The 20,172-nt window shown below is 37.8% G+C and overlaps 2 protein-coding genes across 3 annotated transcripts; both read left to right on the plus strand.

Moving 5' to 3' along the window:
• Nucleotides 1–5,816: 5,816 nt before the first annotated feature.
• On the plus strand, nt 5,817–12,647 carry LOC139613495 (C-type mannose receptor 2-like). Of its 2 annotated transcripts, XM_071470182.1 has the most exons (6): nt 5,817–6,212; nt 6,872–6,919; nt 8,193–8,603; nt 10,018–10,359; nt 10,468–10,559; nt 11,905–12,647. In XM_071470182.1, the coding sequence occupies exons 2-6, from the start codon at nt 6,883–6,885 to the stop codon at nt 12,010–12,012; spliced, it is 990 nt and encodes a 329-aa protein (XP_071326283.1). In that variant the 5' UTR covers nt 5,817–6,212; nt 6,872–6,882; the 3' UTR covers nt 12,013–12,647. The 2 variants fall into 2 exon arrangements, with proteins under 2 accessions (XP_071326283.1, XP_071326284.1); XM_071470183.1 differs by lacking the exon at nt 5,817–6,212 and having other exon boundaries at nt 6,453–6,919.
• Nucleotides 12,648–15,466: 2,819 nt separating this feature from the next.
• On the plus strand, nt 15,467–18,845 carry LOC139613926 (C-type mannose receptor 2-like). The gene is made up of 5 exons (XM_071470948.1): nt 15,467–15,804; nt 16,175–16,222; nt 16,837–17,244; nt 18,248–18,586; nt 18,700–18,845. Exons 1-5 carry the CDS (start codon nt 15,690–15,692, stop codon nt 18,795–18,797), a joined length of 1,008 nt encoding a protein of 335 aa, XP_071327049.1. The 5' UTR covers nt 15,467–15,689; the 3' UTR covers nt 18,798–18,845.
• The last annotated feature ends 1,327 nt before the right edge of the window (nt 18,846–20,172 follow it).

Here is a 20,172-nt window from a genome sequence, read left to right on the forward strand (position 1 = left end):
GCATTGGCAGGAATATTTATCATGTCACCTGCATTCAAGACAACCCAAGTGGAGACCCATTAGAAAAAAAACAGGAGGTCAAAAACTCCACAGGTTACCTTTAAAGGTATGTATGAAATGCACATTCTGCAGAATTAAATACGACATGGCCAGATTTACAGCTCAATGTTTTTTACTATGGTCCAGCCAATGTCCCAGTGTGACCCCAAAGTCTTCAAGCCATTTTGATGTCACTTCAAGGAAAATCATAACAATAAGTCATAAATAATAATAATAATAATAATAATAATAATAATATATACACATCCAATACAAGAATGGTGCAATCATCCTTACAGAAGCACAGTGAATTGATATTGGTGTCAGACCTCAGATCAGACATAACAACAACTAAACGGCTTTAAAGAAAAATAGTGAAAGACACCTCAGATGCTATCAAGTAAAATAACAAAGGAAAGCTGTGTTTCATTTGCAGAAATAACAACTTTTAAACCTTTCCCTCATGCTTTTTTACAGCACAGTTTAGATTAACAAACCACTTATGATAGATGCACTAAACTTTAGTCACTCAGCTCAGAGATAAGAGAGATACTTGGTAGCCAAAAGAATGAGTTTCCATCCATATGTAGTGCATATTTCTACAAATATCAGAGGAAATCAGGACAAGAAAATGCACATTCAGGTGTGTTTCCATCCACAAGTGGTGGTGGTGGCACAAATTTTCCATTTCTCAATCAATCAATCAATCAATCAATCAAACCTCAATCAGTGAAAAACGAATGAAAAAAAGACAGAAATGTGGCTTTTCTGTGTGTTGAACACTAACTTTATGTAGGGGTTACGCAGGTGCAGTGCACTGAAATGATAACACAATGGTAACATCGCTTTAACATCTGCTTGAATTAATAAATTAGGTTTTCCTCATTTGGTTATTTAAATATGAGTACGATAAAATGCAGGGCAGCGCAGGATATATCTCAGAGAGGGGAGCAGACACTTTCATGCAGACATTCTAGCTCTGGTTAAATTCAAATCCTGGATTTTTTGCATGTGAGTATATTTTCTATTTACTCTTAGTTATTATTATTACTAATATCAGTAAATAAATAAATGTATTAATCATATTTTATAAATCTCAGACCAAGTCTAAAATTATAGCTTGTTCAAAATGTAACGTGTCTTTAATTTATGGTTTAAAGTGGATTATTTCTTTAATGTCAGCTGTCCTGGTAAATGCTTGATACTTCATACTTTGCTCCCACTGATGTTCTTCTACTTTTTTTCTTTACTTGAATTTCAGAAATGGACTCTACAGAGCTGTTGATTTTTGTTGTCTTTGGTAAGAGTTCTGATTGCTTTACATCATTTCATGTTGAGGGGTTTTAGTTTTCAGATCACATGTATCATCATACAGGCTTGTAAGAGAGATTTCATTTGGGCAGTGAAGTCATTTCAAGTCTCACAGAAAATGTCAGAGGAGTATTAAGTATAGCTGCAAAACATACAGGAACCCTTGCAGCTGTCATTTGAGTTGTCATTAAGACAGGACTGGAAACTAAATAAAAAGCCTTTAGACAGTATCCAGATCAACCGTTCCAAACAAGATTTTACAACTAAATATGTTCTCTATCACCAACCCTTAGGATTTGGCCTCACCTCCTGCTCTCAAACCCGCTTTTATGAGTACCACTACATCAACCAGTCGATGACCTGGACCGACGCTCAGCGTTACTGTAGAGAGAAACACACTGATCTGGCGACCATCGGAAGTATCGATGATATAAGCAAGTTAAACAGACCAAGTTCAGAAACATCGCAGATGTGGATTGGACTGAATGATGATCCGAAATCCTGGAAAGGAGTGATGGGCAATGATTCAAACTCCTGGAGGTGGTCAGCAACTGGTGAAACCTCAGAAACAGGTTACCAGTACTGGTACCCCAATGAGCCAAATATTATTATAATACATAATATTGTATAATACACAATAATATATACAATATATAATATTGATGCAAATCAGTTCTGTGTGTTTATGTTCGATGTTGGAACATGGGCTGACCAAAATTGCTTCCGCAAATTACCTTTTGTTTGTTACAATGGTTAGAAATTTTTTGTGTTCACTGATTTAACGAAAACCAAGCTGTCCTCGGTGACTGAAAGTTTGAAGTTTGTTTGGGTGCACTCAGCAGTATGATGCTGCACTTCTCACACTGGCTTTACTTTTCCTCTATTGTAGATACAAATCCTCCAGGCCTGAGAACATATACTTTAATTACAACTCAACTGTCATGGAAGGATGCCCAGACTTACTGCAGAACAAACCACACTGACCTGGCTACGATCGAGACTGTTCAGGAAAACGCAGAAGTGATGTCAGTGAAGTTATCACATAATGCATGGATTGGCTTGTACAGAGTACCATGGAGGTGGTCAGACAAGAGCAACAGCTCCTTCAGAAACTGGTATAGAGGACAGCCAGATCACTATGCTGGTACTGAGCACTGTGTGGCTGAGAATGCAGACCACACTTGGGCTGATCTGAACTGTAACGCTAAACATTTCTTCTGGTGCTATCAAGGTGAAAACATATACATAAATCTTATAAATGTTTTTCTGTTGTTTTTTCACACAATGCAATAATATTTCCCTCCTTGGTTTGTGGATTTATGTTTGTCGGACTGACCAGACCTGGGAGTGAAGAAGACCGTGGTGAGGGTGAAGATTCACACTGTTGCTGACCTTTCAGATCCAGCTATTAATGCCCAGATTCTCCAGCAGGTAAAACTCCCTCCTGTCCCTACACAACTAAATCTCACACATCAGACCTCAACAACCCGGACCTCAAGGGCTAGATCTCAGTAGTCAGATTTCAGGGATCAGACTGACAGCACCAGATGTCAAAACCAGATCTCAGTCATTTCCAGACACCACAGTTTGGACATTTGAAGGTAGTTGGGAGTTTAGCCTCAGGCAAAAAAATGTTGTATATGAACAACAGTCAAAACAGCTCTGACTGTTGACTCTGATAACTCCCTACAAGTACAGTAACAGTCCTCAACTAAAGCTGTGCTCCACTGGCAAATATAACACATGACATTAATAGTGTTTATTGTGTACAGTATGTCAAATGCTACAATTATACTTGAAGCAGTTTCTGTTTTTTATTTTATCCAAAATGATTCTAATGATTCTAATTTGACCTTTATTCCCTCTGGTTGCCTTTATTCCCTCTCAGCTTGGTGAAAGGTTCAGGACTTTACAGAGTGACGTCAAACTGAGGTGGGTGACTCAACCCAGAAAACAAGAGGAAGACACTGATGAAGCTGATGGAAACTGTTCTTGATTGTGTTTTTCTACAAGCTACAAAGGCACAATGCAGGGAAGCAAAATTAATGTAGTTAGTTGACTTTGTTAACCAGATCAAGTAGATCAAATACTCTGTCATTAGATTCACTTTAAATCAAAACATGTCGTAAACTTCCCTAAGCTTCTTGCAAAGACTCACATGAAGTATCTGGAACTTTTTTAAAGTCACCAAACACCAGACTGAAAAGCAGTGTTTTGCTGCCCTCTCTGTGTGTGGCCAGAAACATGTTCTGCTGCACCTGCATCAACACCCACCTATGATGTCACAGCTGGTACTTGAGTACACTTGTATGTCTCTGCAGCCAGGTGAGAAGTTAAACCACTGGAGTTTCAGCGAGGAGCTTTTCAGGAGGGGGGATGACTTTTTAACGATCCATTTTCTCTGTGTTTTATGTGTAAGCACTCTGCTATGAAATGTTTAGGAGAAAACAATAGAATGATTGAATAAATAAATAGTTACAACAGAGATAATGGATATTGATTTCATCAGATTATCTTTTCATCTGTTGTGAGTGTGTATATTATATGTTGTTGATAGAAATTGTTGATTTTAGTTTTTGCTTGCTTTTTTTATATACATATCCATTTTTTTGTCTGACAGGAAGTCTATAGTATAACAACTCCCTGTTGTTGCGTAATTAATAAAGTCTGTGTGCAGCATTCAATTTGTTAATGATCTCTTCTTATGTCATACATGTAATTTACTTTCTCCCTAAATTCATTTTGTGTGAGCTCAGGGGAAAGCACAACAGTGAAAGGGCTGCTGTTGGCATCTGGTGGTGGCTATAACCAGCTAAGACTATGAATGTAAGATCATGGAGATCATCATCCTGATGTGGGAAACACAAGTGTGAGACCAGACATTAACTCAGTGCACCGTCAATGTCGTTTTCTCTCATGTCTGTTATTTATGTTGACGGTTTTATTTTGATACTCACTCACCTCTCAGCGTTCCCTGCCCTCTGTGCCAGTTCATCTTGTTCACTTTGTGTCAGCGGTCCAACCTTTTTTTGAAGTTTTCCCAGTGAGCCAGTGTACGACTTGTTTCTGTTTCCCAACCGTGTCTTTAGTCTGCAGATTTGGTACTGCTGCTTTGTTGGACTGCCTTCCTGTGTACCGAAGCTGTTTCCTGAGTGAAGATTGTTCATCGAATCTACTGTCTCCAGTCTTACATTGGGGTCCTGTCTCTGTATTTATCTGTAACAATCAATGCTTTAATTTTCAGCTTTAATTGATGGTGAACTTCTACACCACCATCATCAAGTCCATCCTCACCTCCTCCATCACCACCTGCTGCCACTTCCCAATATAAGAGCAGACTGTGGCGTATCATTGGCTCTACTGACAGGTTGGAGGATTGGCTGTAATCTACCACTCCTGCAGGACCTGTACGCTTCCAGGACCCTGAGGCGTGCAGAAAAGATTCTAGCTGACCCCTCCCACCCCGGACACAAACTCTTTGAGGCTGCGATCCATCAGGACTGAAACCTCTTGCCACAAGAACAGCTTATTCCCACCCACCATTGAATCACTGACACCACCCCCTGTCAATCAATTTAAATATTTAATCACGATTAATCGCATGATTTTCCATAGTTAACTCACCATTAATCACAAATTAATCACACATTTTTTATCTGTTCTAAATGTTCCTTAACAGGGTATTTTCAAGTTGTTTTTTTTGACAGACCTAATATTTATATATTCAATATTTTCACATCTTTATTGTAAATATTTTATTTTACTTTACTGTTAAATTCTTTTTATTTATATTTTAGTAATCTGACCTACAGTGTTTTGCACAAAAACACCAAAACTAATTCCTCGTATGTGAAAGCCTACTTGTCATGGTTTTGGCTGTTATGATTATCAAGGATGTGGCCTACTTGTTTTTAATGGTGTACCACTAACTATATGCAGGGGCTGCTCAGGTGCAGTGAACTCAAATGACTGGGTGTATATTGTTAACACAGCTTTTACATCTGGTGGAATTAACAGGTTCAAATCCTGCCCGGAGTATCTGGTTGTACAACACTGAAGTGCTGTGAAAGGTAACAGCAACCACAGCTACAGCTATAGCATCAACTGAAAGAGCCACAACAAAAACAAAAACAACCAAAGTTCCCGCACCAATAATAGATATATTTATGTATGTGTGTGAATAATTATTATCAAAAACTTTTTGATGACCAAACATCATGGTTATATCACAATCAGAATCAGAATATTTTATTGATGCCCAGCGGGAAATTAGGTGACGTTACAGTAAAGAAAAATATAAACATAAAATGTAAAAATATGTCCTTATATTATATGCAGTATAAATATAAATGCAATAATACATTGGGTAATTGCAGTCTAAAATTGCACTTGTCAGTATAGGGATATTGAAATATTGCACTGGATTGAAATATTGCACTCAAAGAATGAAATAAGTCCAAGGGTCTTTCTATTGACTCTGAAGATCAATTTGCATAAAGGGACAAGTTGTAAAGTTTTATGGCTACAGGCAGGAATGGCTTGTGTCATTCTGTGGTGCATTGTGGAGGAATTCATTGAGTGGGTGGGAGGTGTTGTCCAGGATGGTATCTAACTAAAACAGCATCCTCCTGTCTGACACCGCCGCCAGAGAGTCCAGCTCCATCCCCACAACATCACTGGTCTTATGGATCATTTTGTTATGTAATCAGTTTATTGTAAGGGGTTACATTTCCCTCATTTGGTTATTTAAATATGAATATGATAAAATGCAGCACAGCACAGGCTATTTCTCAGAGAGCGGAGTGGACATTTCTTTGCTGACATTCTCGCTCTTGTTAATTTCAAATGCTGGATTTTTTTACGTGAGTATATTTTCTCTTTAATTATTATTATTATTATTATTATTATTATTATTATTATCATTATTATTACTACTCCTACTTATATCAGTAATTAAAGTGACTTTTTTAGTGTTTACCTTTTGTGCTATAATTATCATTATTATTATTATAATATAACTTTCCTTTTACATTGTGCAATTTAACCTTTTCCCAGTGTGAATCACCTACATACGTTACATACCAAGTAATTTGTATGTAAAATGTACCATCAGAATATTATAATAGAAGAATATGAATCAACTTCATCAACTTAAAATGTATATTGTTAATATTGTTATTTTAGTCACAGTCACATTTCAAAGTCACAGTTTCCCAGTGTGAATCACATACATACGTTTCACCCAGTAGTTTAAATATTCTTTAATATGCCTTTGAAACACACCAGAAACACATTTACATTTATTAGTTACAATTTACGTCACCTCTAATCTAATACAACTATTTTATAAATATTAGACCAAGTCTAAAACCATAGTCAAGCTTTTTCAAAAGGGAACATGTCTTTTATTTATGGATTAAAGTGGATTTTTGCTTTTTTGTCAGCTGACCTGGTAAATGCTTGATACGTCATACTTTTTTCCCCACTGGTGTTCTTCTACTTTTTGCTTTTTACTTTTCAGTGAAATCAGAAATGGACTCTACAGAGCTGTTGGTTTTTGTCATCTTTGGTAAGAGATTTCATGTTGATGGGTTCTAGTTTTCAGCATGTATCATCATACAGGCTTGTAAGAAAGATTTCATTTGGGCAGTGAAGTCATTTCAAGTCTCACAGAAAATGTCAGAGGAGTGTTAAGTATAGCTGCAAGACATACAGGAACCCTTGCAGCTGTCATTTGAGTTGTCTCATTTAAAAATCTTCTTCAGTTTTGAAAAACATTTTTCTTGAAAAGTTTCTCATATCTGACTCAAAAATACAGGACTGGAATACATTTGTTTCAGAGATATTCAATACTTCCTGTAAGTAACAATCAATATTTGGCTGAACTGCAACAGTGGGGCCACCCATATAACCTGGACTGGACCCAAGTGCCTTGTCACTGAGTTGGCATTTCTGGTGCAAACAGGTTCTATTCGTGGGTTGTTTACAGACTGCAGTGTTGCTAACTTGGCACACTGGCACCAGATTTAGTGACTTTTTTTCAAACAAACTGGGTGTAAACTTGGTACCAGACAGTGTGTGGATGCCAACTGGGGGGCTTGGGACTACACCTTTTGTTACCTGCAGTTAACTAGCCACTCTGGTTTCCTCACCTCCATTAAAGCGAAAAGAAAAAAAATATTATTTACATCTATTTTTTGATAAAGGAAGCAGAGGAATAACTGAACATCCGACACACCAAGCAGAGGGAGCAGGAGAGAGATAGGGAGAGAGAGAAGTCATCAGTACTGAGGCTTCATATGAATCGCTATGACCAATTCTTCATGTCAAACAGAGGGAGTTACACATAAAGACCTGCCTCTAATAAAAGTCTGTTACATTCTGGAGTTGGAAGTAATATAAGTGATATACTAGGTTTTGACTCCTTGTTGCTTTGGTGGACATATGACACGTGATTCTGACTTGATGACTTGCAATTTGGTTTATTTGATACTGATGATTAAAAAATATGAACAAAAATATATACACACAATCATTTAGAATATGAATGAACTTTATCAACTTCAAGTGTATACTGTTAATTATTTGTTTATTTTAGTTTTAATTTGTGGAAATTTAACCTAAGGATAAGGTCATTTAAACCAATGATTATTTTATCTCTTTCATTATTTGATAAATCCAACTCATGGGGGTTGGATTTATTTTCTGTTTTTTCCTTTTCCTGGTACTTCTCTAAATATGAGACATTTTCTATTGTAAAACTAACTAAAAAGCCTTTAGATAGTATCCAGATGAGCCAAACCAAACATGAACTAAATATGTCCTCTATCACCAACCCTTAGGATTTGGCCTCACCTCCTGCTCTCAAACCCGCTTTTATGAGTACCACTACATCAACCAGTCGATGACCTGGACCGATGCTCAGCGTTACTGCAGAGAGAAACACACTGATCTGGCGACCATCAAAAGTATCGATGATATAAGCAAGTTAAACAGACCAAGTTCAGACACATCGCAGATGTGGATTGGACTGAATGATGATCCGACATTCTGGAAAGGAGTGATGGGCAATGATTCAAACTCCTGGAGGTGGTCAGCAACTGGTGAAACCTCAGAAACAGATTACCAGAACTGGGACTCTGCTCAGCCAAATAATAATGGTGGACATCAGACCTGTGTGGTAGTGGAGAAAAATGGAGAAAAATGGCATGATGAAAGCTGCTCCTCCAAATACTCTTTTGTTTGTTACAGTGGTAAGAAAAAAAATGTGTCTACTGATTTAAAGAAAACAAGACTGTACACTTGAAACTGACTGATGATCTAAAATCCTGGAGGGGAGTTAGTGGCAATGATGCAAACTCCTGGAGGTGGTCAGCAATTGTTGAAATGTCAGAAACTGATTTACCACAATTGGAGCCCCTGTGAGCCAAGTTTCACTGCTGCATATGAGAACTGTGTGTTAAATGGGAATAATAATAATAATAAATAATGGAAATTCTCATGATAGATATAATTTGGTTTGTTTTAATGGTAAGAAAATTTTCTGTTTACTGATTTGAAGAAAACATGCTATATTGCAACTGCAGCGTGTACAAGTTAAGTTTGGGCACACCTTCTAATTCAATGGTATTTCTTTGTAGAACAATGCTGAAGGAATCAAAACTCTGAAATAACACATATGAAATTATGTAGTAGCTAAACAATAAAACTATAAACAAAGCAAAATGTTTTAGATTTTAGATTCTTTAAAGTAGCCACCTCTGCTTTGATGACAGCTTTGCACACGTTTGGCTTCTTGTGGAACTCACCTGGAATGATTTTCCATCAGTCTTGAAGGAGTTCCCATATATGTTGAGCTGCTTTTCTTTCACTCTGCAGCCCAACTCATCCCAAACCATCTCAAGTCGCTGGGTGATTGTGGACAGTTCGGGTCATTGTCCATTGTCAAACCAGATGGGATGTCATGTCACTGCAGAATGCTGTGTTAGTGATGGACTGTCCCTTCAATTTTGAATAAACCGCCAACAGCGTCACCAGCTAAGCACCTCCACACCGTCACCCCTCCTCCACTGTGGTTCACACTGCCACACATGCAGATACCATGAGTTTCCCTTTTCTGCGTTTCATAGTTCTGATGTCTTCAGTATTGTTCTACAATGTAGAAGATAGTGAAAATAAAGAAAAACATCCAGTAATCACCTGCAAACAGGTGATTCTGATTAAACTCTCCACTGTTATTGGTTGTTTCTGCAGTTTATTACCATGACACCAGAGGAATTGGTGTTACAAATTCTTTCTAAAAGTAATTTTTACACACCGCAATGTATTGTGACTCATAAATTTGTGGGTATCAAGGGGCAATGTGGAGAGATAGATGGACTCATCTCTACATGACTGAATGGTATGTTTTGAAACACATGAATATCCTCAAAGCTAAGGCTAACATTAGAGTTTATCTTGTCTTTCAACAATCTTGGGAACATTCATTAAAGGTTTCACAAGTAGTGAATAAAAGAAGAGAACAAAAGAAAACTATGTTTTCTCCCCATTTACTGAGTGGTCCTCTGTGACAAAGTCCATGATGAATCATGACCAGGTTGTATCTTTTCAAACACTTGCTAATGTTGCTGTGCTTCTCACGCTGGCTTTACTTTTGCTCTATTGTAGGAACAAATCCTTCAGGCCAGAGAACATATACTTTAGTTACCAATCAACTGTCATGGAAGGATGCCCAGACTTACTGCAGAACAAACCACACTGACCTGGCTACGATCGAGACTGCTCAGGAAAACACAGAGGTGATGTCAGTGAAGTCAACACATACTGCGTGGATTGGCTTGTACAGAGTACCATGGAGGTGGTCAGACAAGAGCAGCAGCTCCTTCAGAAATTGGCAAAGTGGACAGCCAGATAACTACGATGGTACTGAGCACTGTGTGGCTGAGAATGCAGACCACACTTGGGCTGATATGAACTGTAACTCTAAACATTTCTTCTGGTGCTATCAAGGTGAAAACATATACATAAATCTTATGAAGGCTTTTCTGTTGTTTTTTCACATAATGCAATAATATTTCCCTCCTTGGTTTGTGGATTTATGTTTGTTGGACTGACCAGACCTGGGAGTGAAGAAGACCATGGTGAGGGTGAAGATTCAGACTGTTGCTGACCTTTCAGATCCAGCTACTAATGCCCAGATTCTCCAGCAGGTAAAACTCCCTCCTGTCCCTACACAAATAAATCTCAGACATCAGACCTCAACAACCCGGACCTCAAGGGCTAGATCTCAGTAGTCAGATTTCAGGGATCAGACTGACAGCACCAGATGTCAAAACCAGATCTCAGTAATTAGAGGTCATGGTGCAGACCCTTACAACCAGATCTATTAATGACGTCAGATAGTTTGGCAATTTATTTGGTAGTGCTTTATAAATGAATATATACCAGTGGTGATCTCGTCTCATAGTGTCTCATACAGAGTGCAATGATGAGTACTGGACATATCCCCAGTAATTAATCTAACAGTAGAGAGGTAGGTAGCATCTAATGGCTTAAGAGTGGTGACAGAGGCATGTCTGAATATCACATCACCATAGTCCAGGGAAGAAAGAAATACACCCTCAATTCTTTTTCTACTGCATATGGGACAGTAGATTCTATTTCTATACAAGAAACCAAGTTTCATCCACAACTTTTTTACAAGATTGTCCACAGGGACTTTAAATGTGAATTTTTCCAGATGCCTAAATATTTATAATGAGGGACTCTTTCAATTTCTGTGCCATGTAAAGTGCTAATCTGAATTCTGCTAGGATCAATTTTCTTAGCTTTTCAAAAAACAGCATATATTTTGTTTTGTAAGGGTTTAACACAAGTTTAAGTTCAGTGAGTGCCTCTTGAAAAGTATTAAAAAACTGTTGGAGATTCTCAACAGACAATTGTATGGAATCTGCCCAGCAATACAGAATAGTGTCATCTGCATATAAATGAACATTACAATTAATTCATGACTGAACAATATCCTTAATTTAGAGTGTAAACAGGGCTGGCCCTTAAATTGAACCCTGAGGGACCCCTTTTGTTATTGGCAAGAACGTTGACTAAGTACTACCTGCTTTTACACATTGCTGTCTGTCAGATAGGTAGTGTTGGAACTATCTTTAAGCAGTCCAGTCACAACCAATTTTCAGTAGTTTCTGTAGAAGCAGGGCATGGTCGACTAAATCGAAAGCTTTTGACAAGTCGATGAACAAGGCAGCACAATGCTTCTTTTCATCCACCGCAGTCACTATATCATTTAAATGTAAGGATGTTGTGGAGATGCTGCTATGGTTGGCCCTGAATCCAGACTGACAAGGGCTTAACACAGAATATTTAGTTAGTAAGGTCTTAAGTTGATTGTTAACTAATGTTTCGAGTATTTTTGTGTACAGTATGTCAAATGCTACAATAATACTTGAAGCAGTTTCTGTTTGATGAAGCTAGATTTCCAAAATGATTCTAATGATTCTTATTTGACCTTTATTCCCTCTGGTTGCCTTTATTCCCTCTCAGCTTGGTGAAAGGTTCAGGACTTTACAGAGTGACGTCAAACTGAGGTGGGTGACTCAACCCAGGAAACAAGAGGAAGACACTGATGAAGCTGATGGAAACTGTTCTTGATTGTGTTTTTCTACAAGCTACAAAGGCACAATGCAGGGAAGCAAAATTAATGTAGTTAGTTGACTTTGTTAACCAGATCAAGTAGATCAAATACTCTGTCATTAGATTCACTTTAAATCAAAACATGTCGTAAACTTCCCTAAGCTTCTTGCAAAGACTCACATGAAGTATCTGGAACTTTTTTAAAGTCACTAAAAACCAGACTGAAAAGCAGTGTTTTGCTGCCCTCTCTGTGTGTGGCCAGAAACATGTTCTGCTGCACCTGCATCAACACCCACCTATGATGTCGCAGCTGGTACTTGAATACACTTGTATGTCTCTGCAGCCAGGTGAGAAGTTAAACCACTGGAGTTTCAGCGAGGAGCAGATATTCAGGGATGGTTGGGCAGGGGGGGTCTTTAGGAGAAAACAATAGAAAGAGTTAATAATAAAATAGTTACGACACAGATAATGGATGTTGATTTCATCATATTCTCTTTTCATCTGTTATGACTGTGTTTATCATATATTTTTGTTAGAAATTGTTTATTTCTGTTTTTTGCTTGCTTTTCTTTTTTTAATATACATATACATTTTTTTGTCTGACAGATAGTCTATAGGATAACAAAATGACACATCTAAATTGTAATTGATGGCTCCCCATTGTTGCCTAATTAATAAAGTCTGTGTGCAGCATTCAATTTGTCAATGATCTCTTCTTGTGTCATACATGTAATTGTATGCTACTGTTGGCATCTGGTGGTGGCTTTAACGAGCTAAGACTATGAATATAAGAAGATTTGTCCAGAAAGAATCACCTGTTGCTGTAGCAGTAAAAGCATCAGGACATGGGAGTGCCTCTGTCTCACCTACAAGCTCAAGTTGGTGAAGAGGAGGCCTCTTAACTCGCTAGGGCTCAGTCTAGCTAGCTTTTTGTCACAACGCACACCCTAAATTTTATTATAGCCATGTAACAGCACATTTGGAGAAGCGCTGGTCTAGCTAGTCTGCACTCAAAGTGATAATAATGAGGAACATGGGCTATGCATAGACAGAAAGTGGGAAAACCTTACTTTGCCTGAATCCAATTTATAAGTCTTCAACCCATAATTCATTTCCACTAAAAGACCTGTTTGAAGCACATGCATCATTGCAAATGATTTGGAGATCATCATCATGATGTGATCATGAAATATAATTGTGAGACCAGACACTGACCCAGTGCACCATCATTGTCCAGTTCATCTTGTTCACTGTGTGTCAGCGATCCAACCATTTTCCCCAGCATGTGCATTTTTGCAGTGAGACAGTGTATGACTTCAGAACTGGTGCTGCTGCTTTGTTGGACTGCCTTCCTGTGTACTGATGCTGAAAAAAACTGTTTTATTTATTGTTATTTTATTTTGATATTTGAGCATCACTTTGCAGAATAATATATTAACAGAGTGTAACACTTGGAAGATACATGCAACAAAACTTTAAAAAATTGTCAAAAGTCTGGCAGCAGACTGTTCCCGTTAACTTGTTCAATATTTTCCCATCAAAAATATAGATATTTGCTGTATATGTCCCCTGTGATTTTACAGCCCAAAGAATCATACATTTTTCTCATTAAAGATTAGATTGTTTTGTAAATGGAATATTTCTGATCTTTTCAGTTACCGAATACTTTTTCTTAAAATGATTCAGTCTCCCTACAACATCCCTTATATCTGAAAGAATGACAACTCAAACACTGTTTTGGCATCAACAGTAATTGTCAGGCAACTTATTACCTTCTGTAGTGGTTTCTGTGCTGATGCTGGCCCAATAACCACAACATTTTCAACACACTGTTGTTATTCACATAATCATATAGTTAGTAAGTTGAAAATCATGTTCTTTAGAAGAAAGGAAGGCTGGAAAGAGATCTCCTATTACCAAGGTCAGTAGTGTCTAGTCAGTCCACTTCAAGCCCCTGAAAACTCTTTTTCTTGGTCAACATGAGACAGTGTCTGAAAGAGGATGTTTGAAGCCAAAAGTATCGTTGGAAACACCATGATAGTGAAGGAGGTGGAGCTGATGATGCCATTTGAATGTCAGGACACAGAGCTCAGCTCTGGTGGGCTCTGACCGAGCACAAGCTTTGCACGGTCAAAACTATTGTGCTTTGTAATTCATGATGAAAGCAACACTACTGCAGGACCATTGTCTGATTCCTCATTTGCACATGAAAATGAGCTTCTCACAAAACAACAGCATCTGACTTTTACCTGGAAATGTATGAGTGTTAGGAGATGTTGAGTTTAAAATAACAGACCACTAACATTAAATTATTGAAAAAAGTGACAAAACATTTTACTTTTCACATTATTCAGCCATCAAACAATCATTGTTTGGTTGGTTATCATCACGTAGCAACCAATGTGACCTCTGTCATTTTCCTCATTTGTTTATTTAAATATAAGCCTGACAAAAAATAGCAGCACAGAGGTGGCTGTATCTCGTTATCTTAGCAGCTGTTTACCTGCAGATCTAAGTGATAAGAGTTGGTACACCATGGCAGTTCCAACCTCATGGGCATTAGCTAGTTATTTGGAATATCAATGTGCTTTGATAATAAAGCAGGAATTCTGTTTATTATAAATAGTTTTTTGTCTATGTTATGTTTTTCAGCCCAGGCATTAACTGCTGACATTTTTTATTCTCTTAGGTTTTAAATTTGTTAACGTTTTCCACCAATTGGGCACTACTTATTTTTGTACTTTTTCAGTACAGTATAAAATTCTACTTGCAGAAGCTTTAGACTGACTTTCATAACCTTCATATATCTTGCTTTTAGTGCTTTCAAAGGCATTGGAACAAAAGTTTTCAGATCATACTTTGTGTTTAGTGCTCGTGGAAAACTATCAAACGTTTGCCTGCTAACACACTAAACTAACTACAGTACCAGTCAAAAGTTTGGACACACAGACCTTTGAGCTTTTGTACCTTCTAAATATTGTAATGTTAGCATTGTCATTGTGAGCCTGTTAATGTTGACTTTAACATTTAGCTCAAAGCACCTTTCGAGCTGAGAAGTTTCAAATGCAAAGATAGGTTGGAGAGGCTTCACTCTCTACACTTCTGTGATGGTCATTTTACGGCCATGCTGTGATTATCACTGTAGCTATGGAATGGTTATAGCTTTGTTTTTGGCTTTTAGGACTTGGCTGTGACATATCTGTTTGAAGGGGTGTAACATTCACTGTGTGTGGGGTCTGCTCATGTGCAGTGAATTGTCATGGCCGAGTTGACTTGGCAATGTGGTGAAGCTATTTCTGAACTGTGGTGTATATTGGTAACACACCTTTCACATCCGGTGGTGCCGTAAAGGGTATTATAGCCATAGCTACATCAATAGCAGGAATTAGCATAGCCACAATAATAACAACAACCAAATGATTCAGCTTCAAACCAAAGGGCACACCCATTCACACTGTAAGAAAACATAGCCGGTGGCTTTGTTGTTGGAACTCAGCCGTCCTCTGGAAATATGGATCACAATGAATACAAACTGCATTCATAAAAGTATGTAAATATAACAAAATTGCCACAGTGATCTGTCAAGGTCTATGTAGAACCTGGATAATAAAACTGCGCCAAGACATCTAACTTTTTGATAACCAAATATCATGGTTACATAAGAGGTTACCTTTTCCTCATTTGGATATTTAAATATGAGTTTGCCAAAATGCAGAGCAGCACTGGATACTTCTCAGAGAGGGGAGCAGACATTTCCTTGCACAGATACCAGCTGTTGGTTCATTTCAAATGCAGAATTCTTTTTTACACGTGAGTATATTTTATTAAATAAACTAAATTAAATCCACTTCACTAATATTACAGTTCTATGCTATGGAATTTAACCCCTTTGACAAACTCACAGTTTCCCAGTGTGAATCACCTGCATTCACCCAGTAATTTTAATGTTTTGTAAAATGCCAGGAATACATTTTCATTTATTATTTACAATGTATATCTACCCAAAGGCACTATAGCTATTTTATAAATATTGGCTCTGGAGTCAAGCTTTTTCAAAAATGTAACATGTTTGGTTCGTATGCAATTGTTTCAGGTGGATTTTTGTTCTGTTAATTGCTTCATACTTAATACAATTTTTATTTATTACATTTTTTTGCTTTTAATTTTTGTCACTTTTCAGTGAAATCAGAAATGGACTGCACAGAGCTTTTGACATTTGTCTTCTTCGGTAAGACTTCTTATTGCTTGAAGTTCATGTTGATCAAGCACCATCATACAGCTGAGAAATACAGGCCTGTAAGAGAGCTTTCATAAGGGCAATGAAGTCATAGTTGTTCATAATTCTGAATGCAGAAAATGTCAGAAGATGATAAGTATATCTGCAAGACATACAGGAACCCTTGACTACCTCTAATTTGAATCTCCTCATTTTAAAATCTTCAGTCCATCATCAAATCATCAGTTTTGAAAAACATTTTTGTCCTCAGTAAAAGTTAATAATATCTGACTCATGAAGATAGGACTGGAATTTATTTGTTTCCATGATGCGCAATACTGTTTGTAACAATCAATTTATTTCTATGATAGACACATGATGAATGATTTTCTTACTCATCTACTCGCCATGTGGTTTATTTGATATATATATATATATATGTATATATATATATATATATATATATATAATCTAAAAGTGAACAAAAAACAAACATTAATTTAAAGATGAGAAATTTTCTACTATGAAACTAAATAGAAAAACCTTTAAACAGTATTCAGATCAATAGTTACAAGCATGATTTTACAATTTTACAGCTAAATTTGTTCTCTATCATCAACACTTAGCATTTGGCCTCACTTCCTGCTCTCACATCCGATTTTATGAGTACCACTACATCAACCAGCAGATGACCTGGACCGACGCTCAGCGTTACTGCAGAGAGAAACACACTGATCTGGTGACCATTGAAAGTATTGATGATTTAAGCAAGTTAAACAGACCAAGTTCAGACACATCATGGATCTGGATTGGACTGACTGATGATCCAACATCCTGGAAGGGAGTGATGGGCAATGATTCAAACTCCTGGAGGTGGTCAGCAACTGGTGAAACGTTACAAACTGATTACCACAACTGGGACTCTGCTCAGCCAAATAATTATGGTGGACATCAGACCTGTGTGTTTGTGTACAGTAATGGAAGATGGAATGATGAAATCTGCTCCCGCAAATTATCTTTTGTTTGTCACAACGGTAAGAAAAATGTTGTGTTTGCTGATTTAAAGAAAACTGAATTCTTGAACCTACCCTGACCAACAGCTAATTCTAACCAAAAGCCTAAAACCAAGTTTTAACCATCAAAAAGCAGTCTCTACTAAAGGCACAGATATATGTTTCTGCCGGTGAGTGCTCTTAATAGTTGAATGTTCCACCCCTATACCCAATATAAACCTGCCAAAACCACAGCCTACATGACTTTGTTACGATAGGGATTTGGAAAAGTCAAATCAACCGTATAAAATCAACAGTGACGACCAACACATATACCTACATGGAGGGACTGGAGATGAAAACAATACACAGCATCAAACATGGAACATGGAGCGACACACAATATGAAACTATGCATGTGCTGGATCAGGTGGAGTGCAGTAAGTGCTAGATTGGATCAATTGAAGGGGCGCTCTGTGATTGGTGGTTACAGTTAGGTGCAGAGGACTGACAGCAAAACAACCACAGCAGCTTGGTCTCCACGGCTGATCTAACCTAGCACCAACATGGTGCTAGGTTTTAGCAAATAAATGTAAATTAGGCCGCGCCTGCAGGCTTCTGCACGTGAATGTTCAGCATTCTCTCTGGGTGCTTTCCACAGTTTCAGCGTCTATAGTCTCTCGGGAACTCAGCGTTTGTCCCCACGGTGATATGAGTCCCGAGGGGTAAGTGAGCTTTCATGTTATGGTCACTGAAGAGGTACTCGGGTCCTTTACTTGTAAAGGTTACAAAGATGCACCATAAATTTACCCCATTACAGCTAAAAGTTCTGGCTTCTAAACTACTCAAGTAAAAGTACTGCAAAATTATTACCAGCAAAATATACTTTAAAAATGAGAAGTAAAAGTTCTGTTGAGTATTTAATGTATGTATACATCTTAATTAAGTTGATCATATATTTTGTATGTAAAATCTTAATCTTCCATTTCCACACAGCTGATGATGCTGCGCTTCTCACAATAGCTTTACTTTTCCTCTATTGTAGAAACAAATCCTCCAGGCCAGAAAACATATATTTCAATCACCGATAAACAGTCATGGAAGGATGCCCAGACTTACTGCAGAACATACCACACTGACCTGGCTACGATCGAGACTGCTCAGGAAAACACAGAAGTGATGTCAGTGATGTCAGTGGCTATTGCATGGATTGGCTTGTACAGAGTACCATGGAGGTGGTCAGACAAGAGCAGCAGCTCCTTCAGAAACTGGTATAGAGGACAGCCAAATAACTATGGTGGCCAGTACTGTGCGGCCGAGGAATCACAACATGCTTGGGGTGATGCAAACTGTAACTCTAAATCTTTCTTCTGGTGCTATAAAGGTGAAACAAAATATACATTTCATAAATTTCATAAATTCTTTTTTGCTTTTTTCTCACAATGCAATAATATTTCCCTCCTTGGTTTGTGGATATATGTTTGTCGGACTGACCAGACCTGGGAGTGAAGAAGACCATGGTGAGGGTGAAGATTCAGACTGTTGCTGACCTTTCAGATCCAGCTACTACTGGCCAGATTCTCCAGCAGGTATAACCACCTCCTATCCCTACACAATTAAATCTCAGGCATCAGAACTTCTGACCATCCATCTGATCAGTTCCCAAAATCAAACCTCAAAATGCGTCTGAAAATGAGACCTTAGGCATCAGAACTCAGCACCTTAGTATCACACCACAGGCCTCAGACCTACAGCATATAACCAAAGGACCAGATCTCAGGAATCAGACTTTAGGATCAGTTCCCAAGATCAGACCTCAGCATCAGACTTCACCTGAAGAATCCGATTTCCGATAGAAATGCTCAGAATCATGCCTCAGACATCAAATCACAGACATTAGACTTCACGACCTATTTTTCGGCATCAGACCTCAATGATCCTCACCTCAAGCAGCAGATGTCAAAACCAGATCTCAGGCATCAGACCTCAGGATACTGAGACTGACCATACCTCTGTTTGAGACCTCACACATTACACTTAAAGTTATAATATTTAACTTTTCCATATTAAAATGTCCAAAAAAGATGCTTTCATCACTAAGAATCAAGGCTGAAAAGACTAAACCATGGAGAGACCATGGGTATCTACATAACTGTTTCCAAAGGTCTCAGTTTTTTGCCCAACCAGACACAGCCCCAGAGTTTTCAAACTAATGCAGGGCCAGCAGTACAGCCAAAAGTCTCCATTTTAGGCACTCAAATACTCTGGAGTAGTGTGGAAAAAGAGATGCATTTTAAAATTGAAACATAGTAGTGTGGATGTAGCCTCAGGATCAGATCTCTGGATCAGATCTTAGACTTCAGTTCTCAAGAAATCTGATTTCAGTAATAGCTGTCAGACATCAAATTGCCTCAGATGAAAAAATGAACTTTATTGACACCAAGGAGAACAATCAAAACAGCTTTGACTGTTGACTCTGACAACTTCCTACAAGTACAGTTAACAGCCCTCAAGTAAAGTTGGGCTCAATTAGCAAACATAACATGTGACATCAATAATGCTTGAAGTAGTTTCTGTTTTATGAAGCTAGATTTCCAAAATGCTTCTATCATTCAGACAATAACCATCTAACATTACCTTTATTCCCTCTCAGCTAGATGACAGGTTCAAGACTTTACGGAGTGATGTTACCCTGAGGTGGGTGACAACCCAGAAAACAAGAAGAAGAGACTGATGAAGCCAATAGATAATGTCATTGTCACTGTTTTTCAGCAAAGACAAGATTCTTCTCTATGTTTAATGTGCAAGAGCTCTGTTACTGTTTATATATATATATATATATATATATATATATATACACATACAAAATTACATACTTTAGCTATAATTCATGGCTTGCTGTTGTTGTCGACTTCATAAAGTCAATATACAATTTTAACTATCTTTAAGTAATTGTAAGTTGATTGTAAC

Source organism: Trachinotus anak, unplaced genomic scaffold (assembly GCF_046630095.1).
Source record: "Trachinotus anak isolate AG129_WGS33_773 ecotype Australia unplaced genomic scaffold, CSIRO_AGI_Tana_v1 ptg000032l, whole genome shotgun sequence".
NCBI lineage: Eukaryota > Metazoa > Chordata > Actinopteri > Carangiformes > Carangidae > Trachinotus > Trachinotus anak.

Bases quoted from the DNA above. Each gene is read 5' to 3' on its own strand.
- LOC139613495 (XM_071470182.1), top strand. From the start codon at position 6,883: ATGGACTCTACAGAGCTGTTGGTTTTTGTCATCTTTG. The intron at 8,604-10,017 runs GTAAGAAAAAAA...GCTCTATTGTAG, and splicing joins CTCTTTTGTTTGTTACAGTG to GAACAAATCCTTCAGGCCAG. The intron at 10,360-10,467 runs GTGAAAACATAT...TGGACTGACCAG, and splicing joins TTTCTTCTGGTGCTATCAAG to ACCTGGGAGTGAAGAAGACC.
- LOC139613926 (XM_071470948.1), top strand. From the start codon at position 15,690: ATGAGTTTGCCAAAATGCAGAGCAGCACTGGATACTTCTCAGAGAGGG. The intron at 16,223-16,836 runs GTAAGACTTCTT...ATCAACACTTAG, and splicing joins TTTGACATTTGTCTTCTTCG to CATTTGGCCTCACTTCCTGC. The intron at 18,587-18,699 runs GTGAAACAAAAT...CGGACTGACCAG, and splicing joins TTTCTTCTGGTGCTATAAAG to ACCTGGGAGTGAAGAAGACC.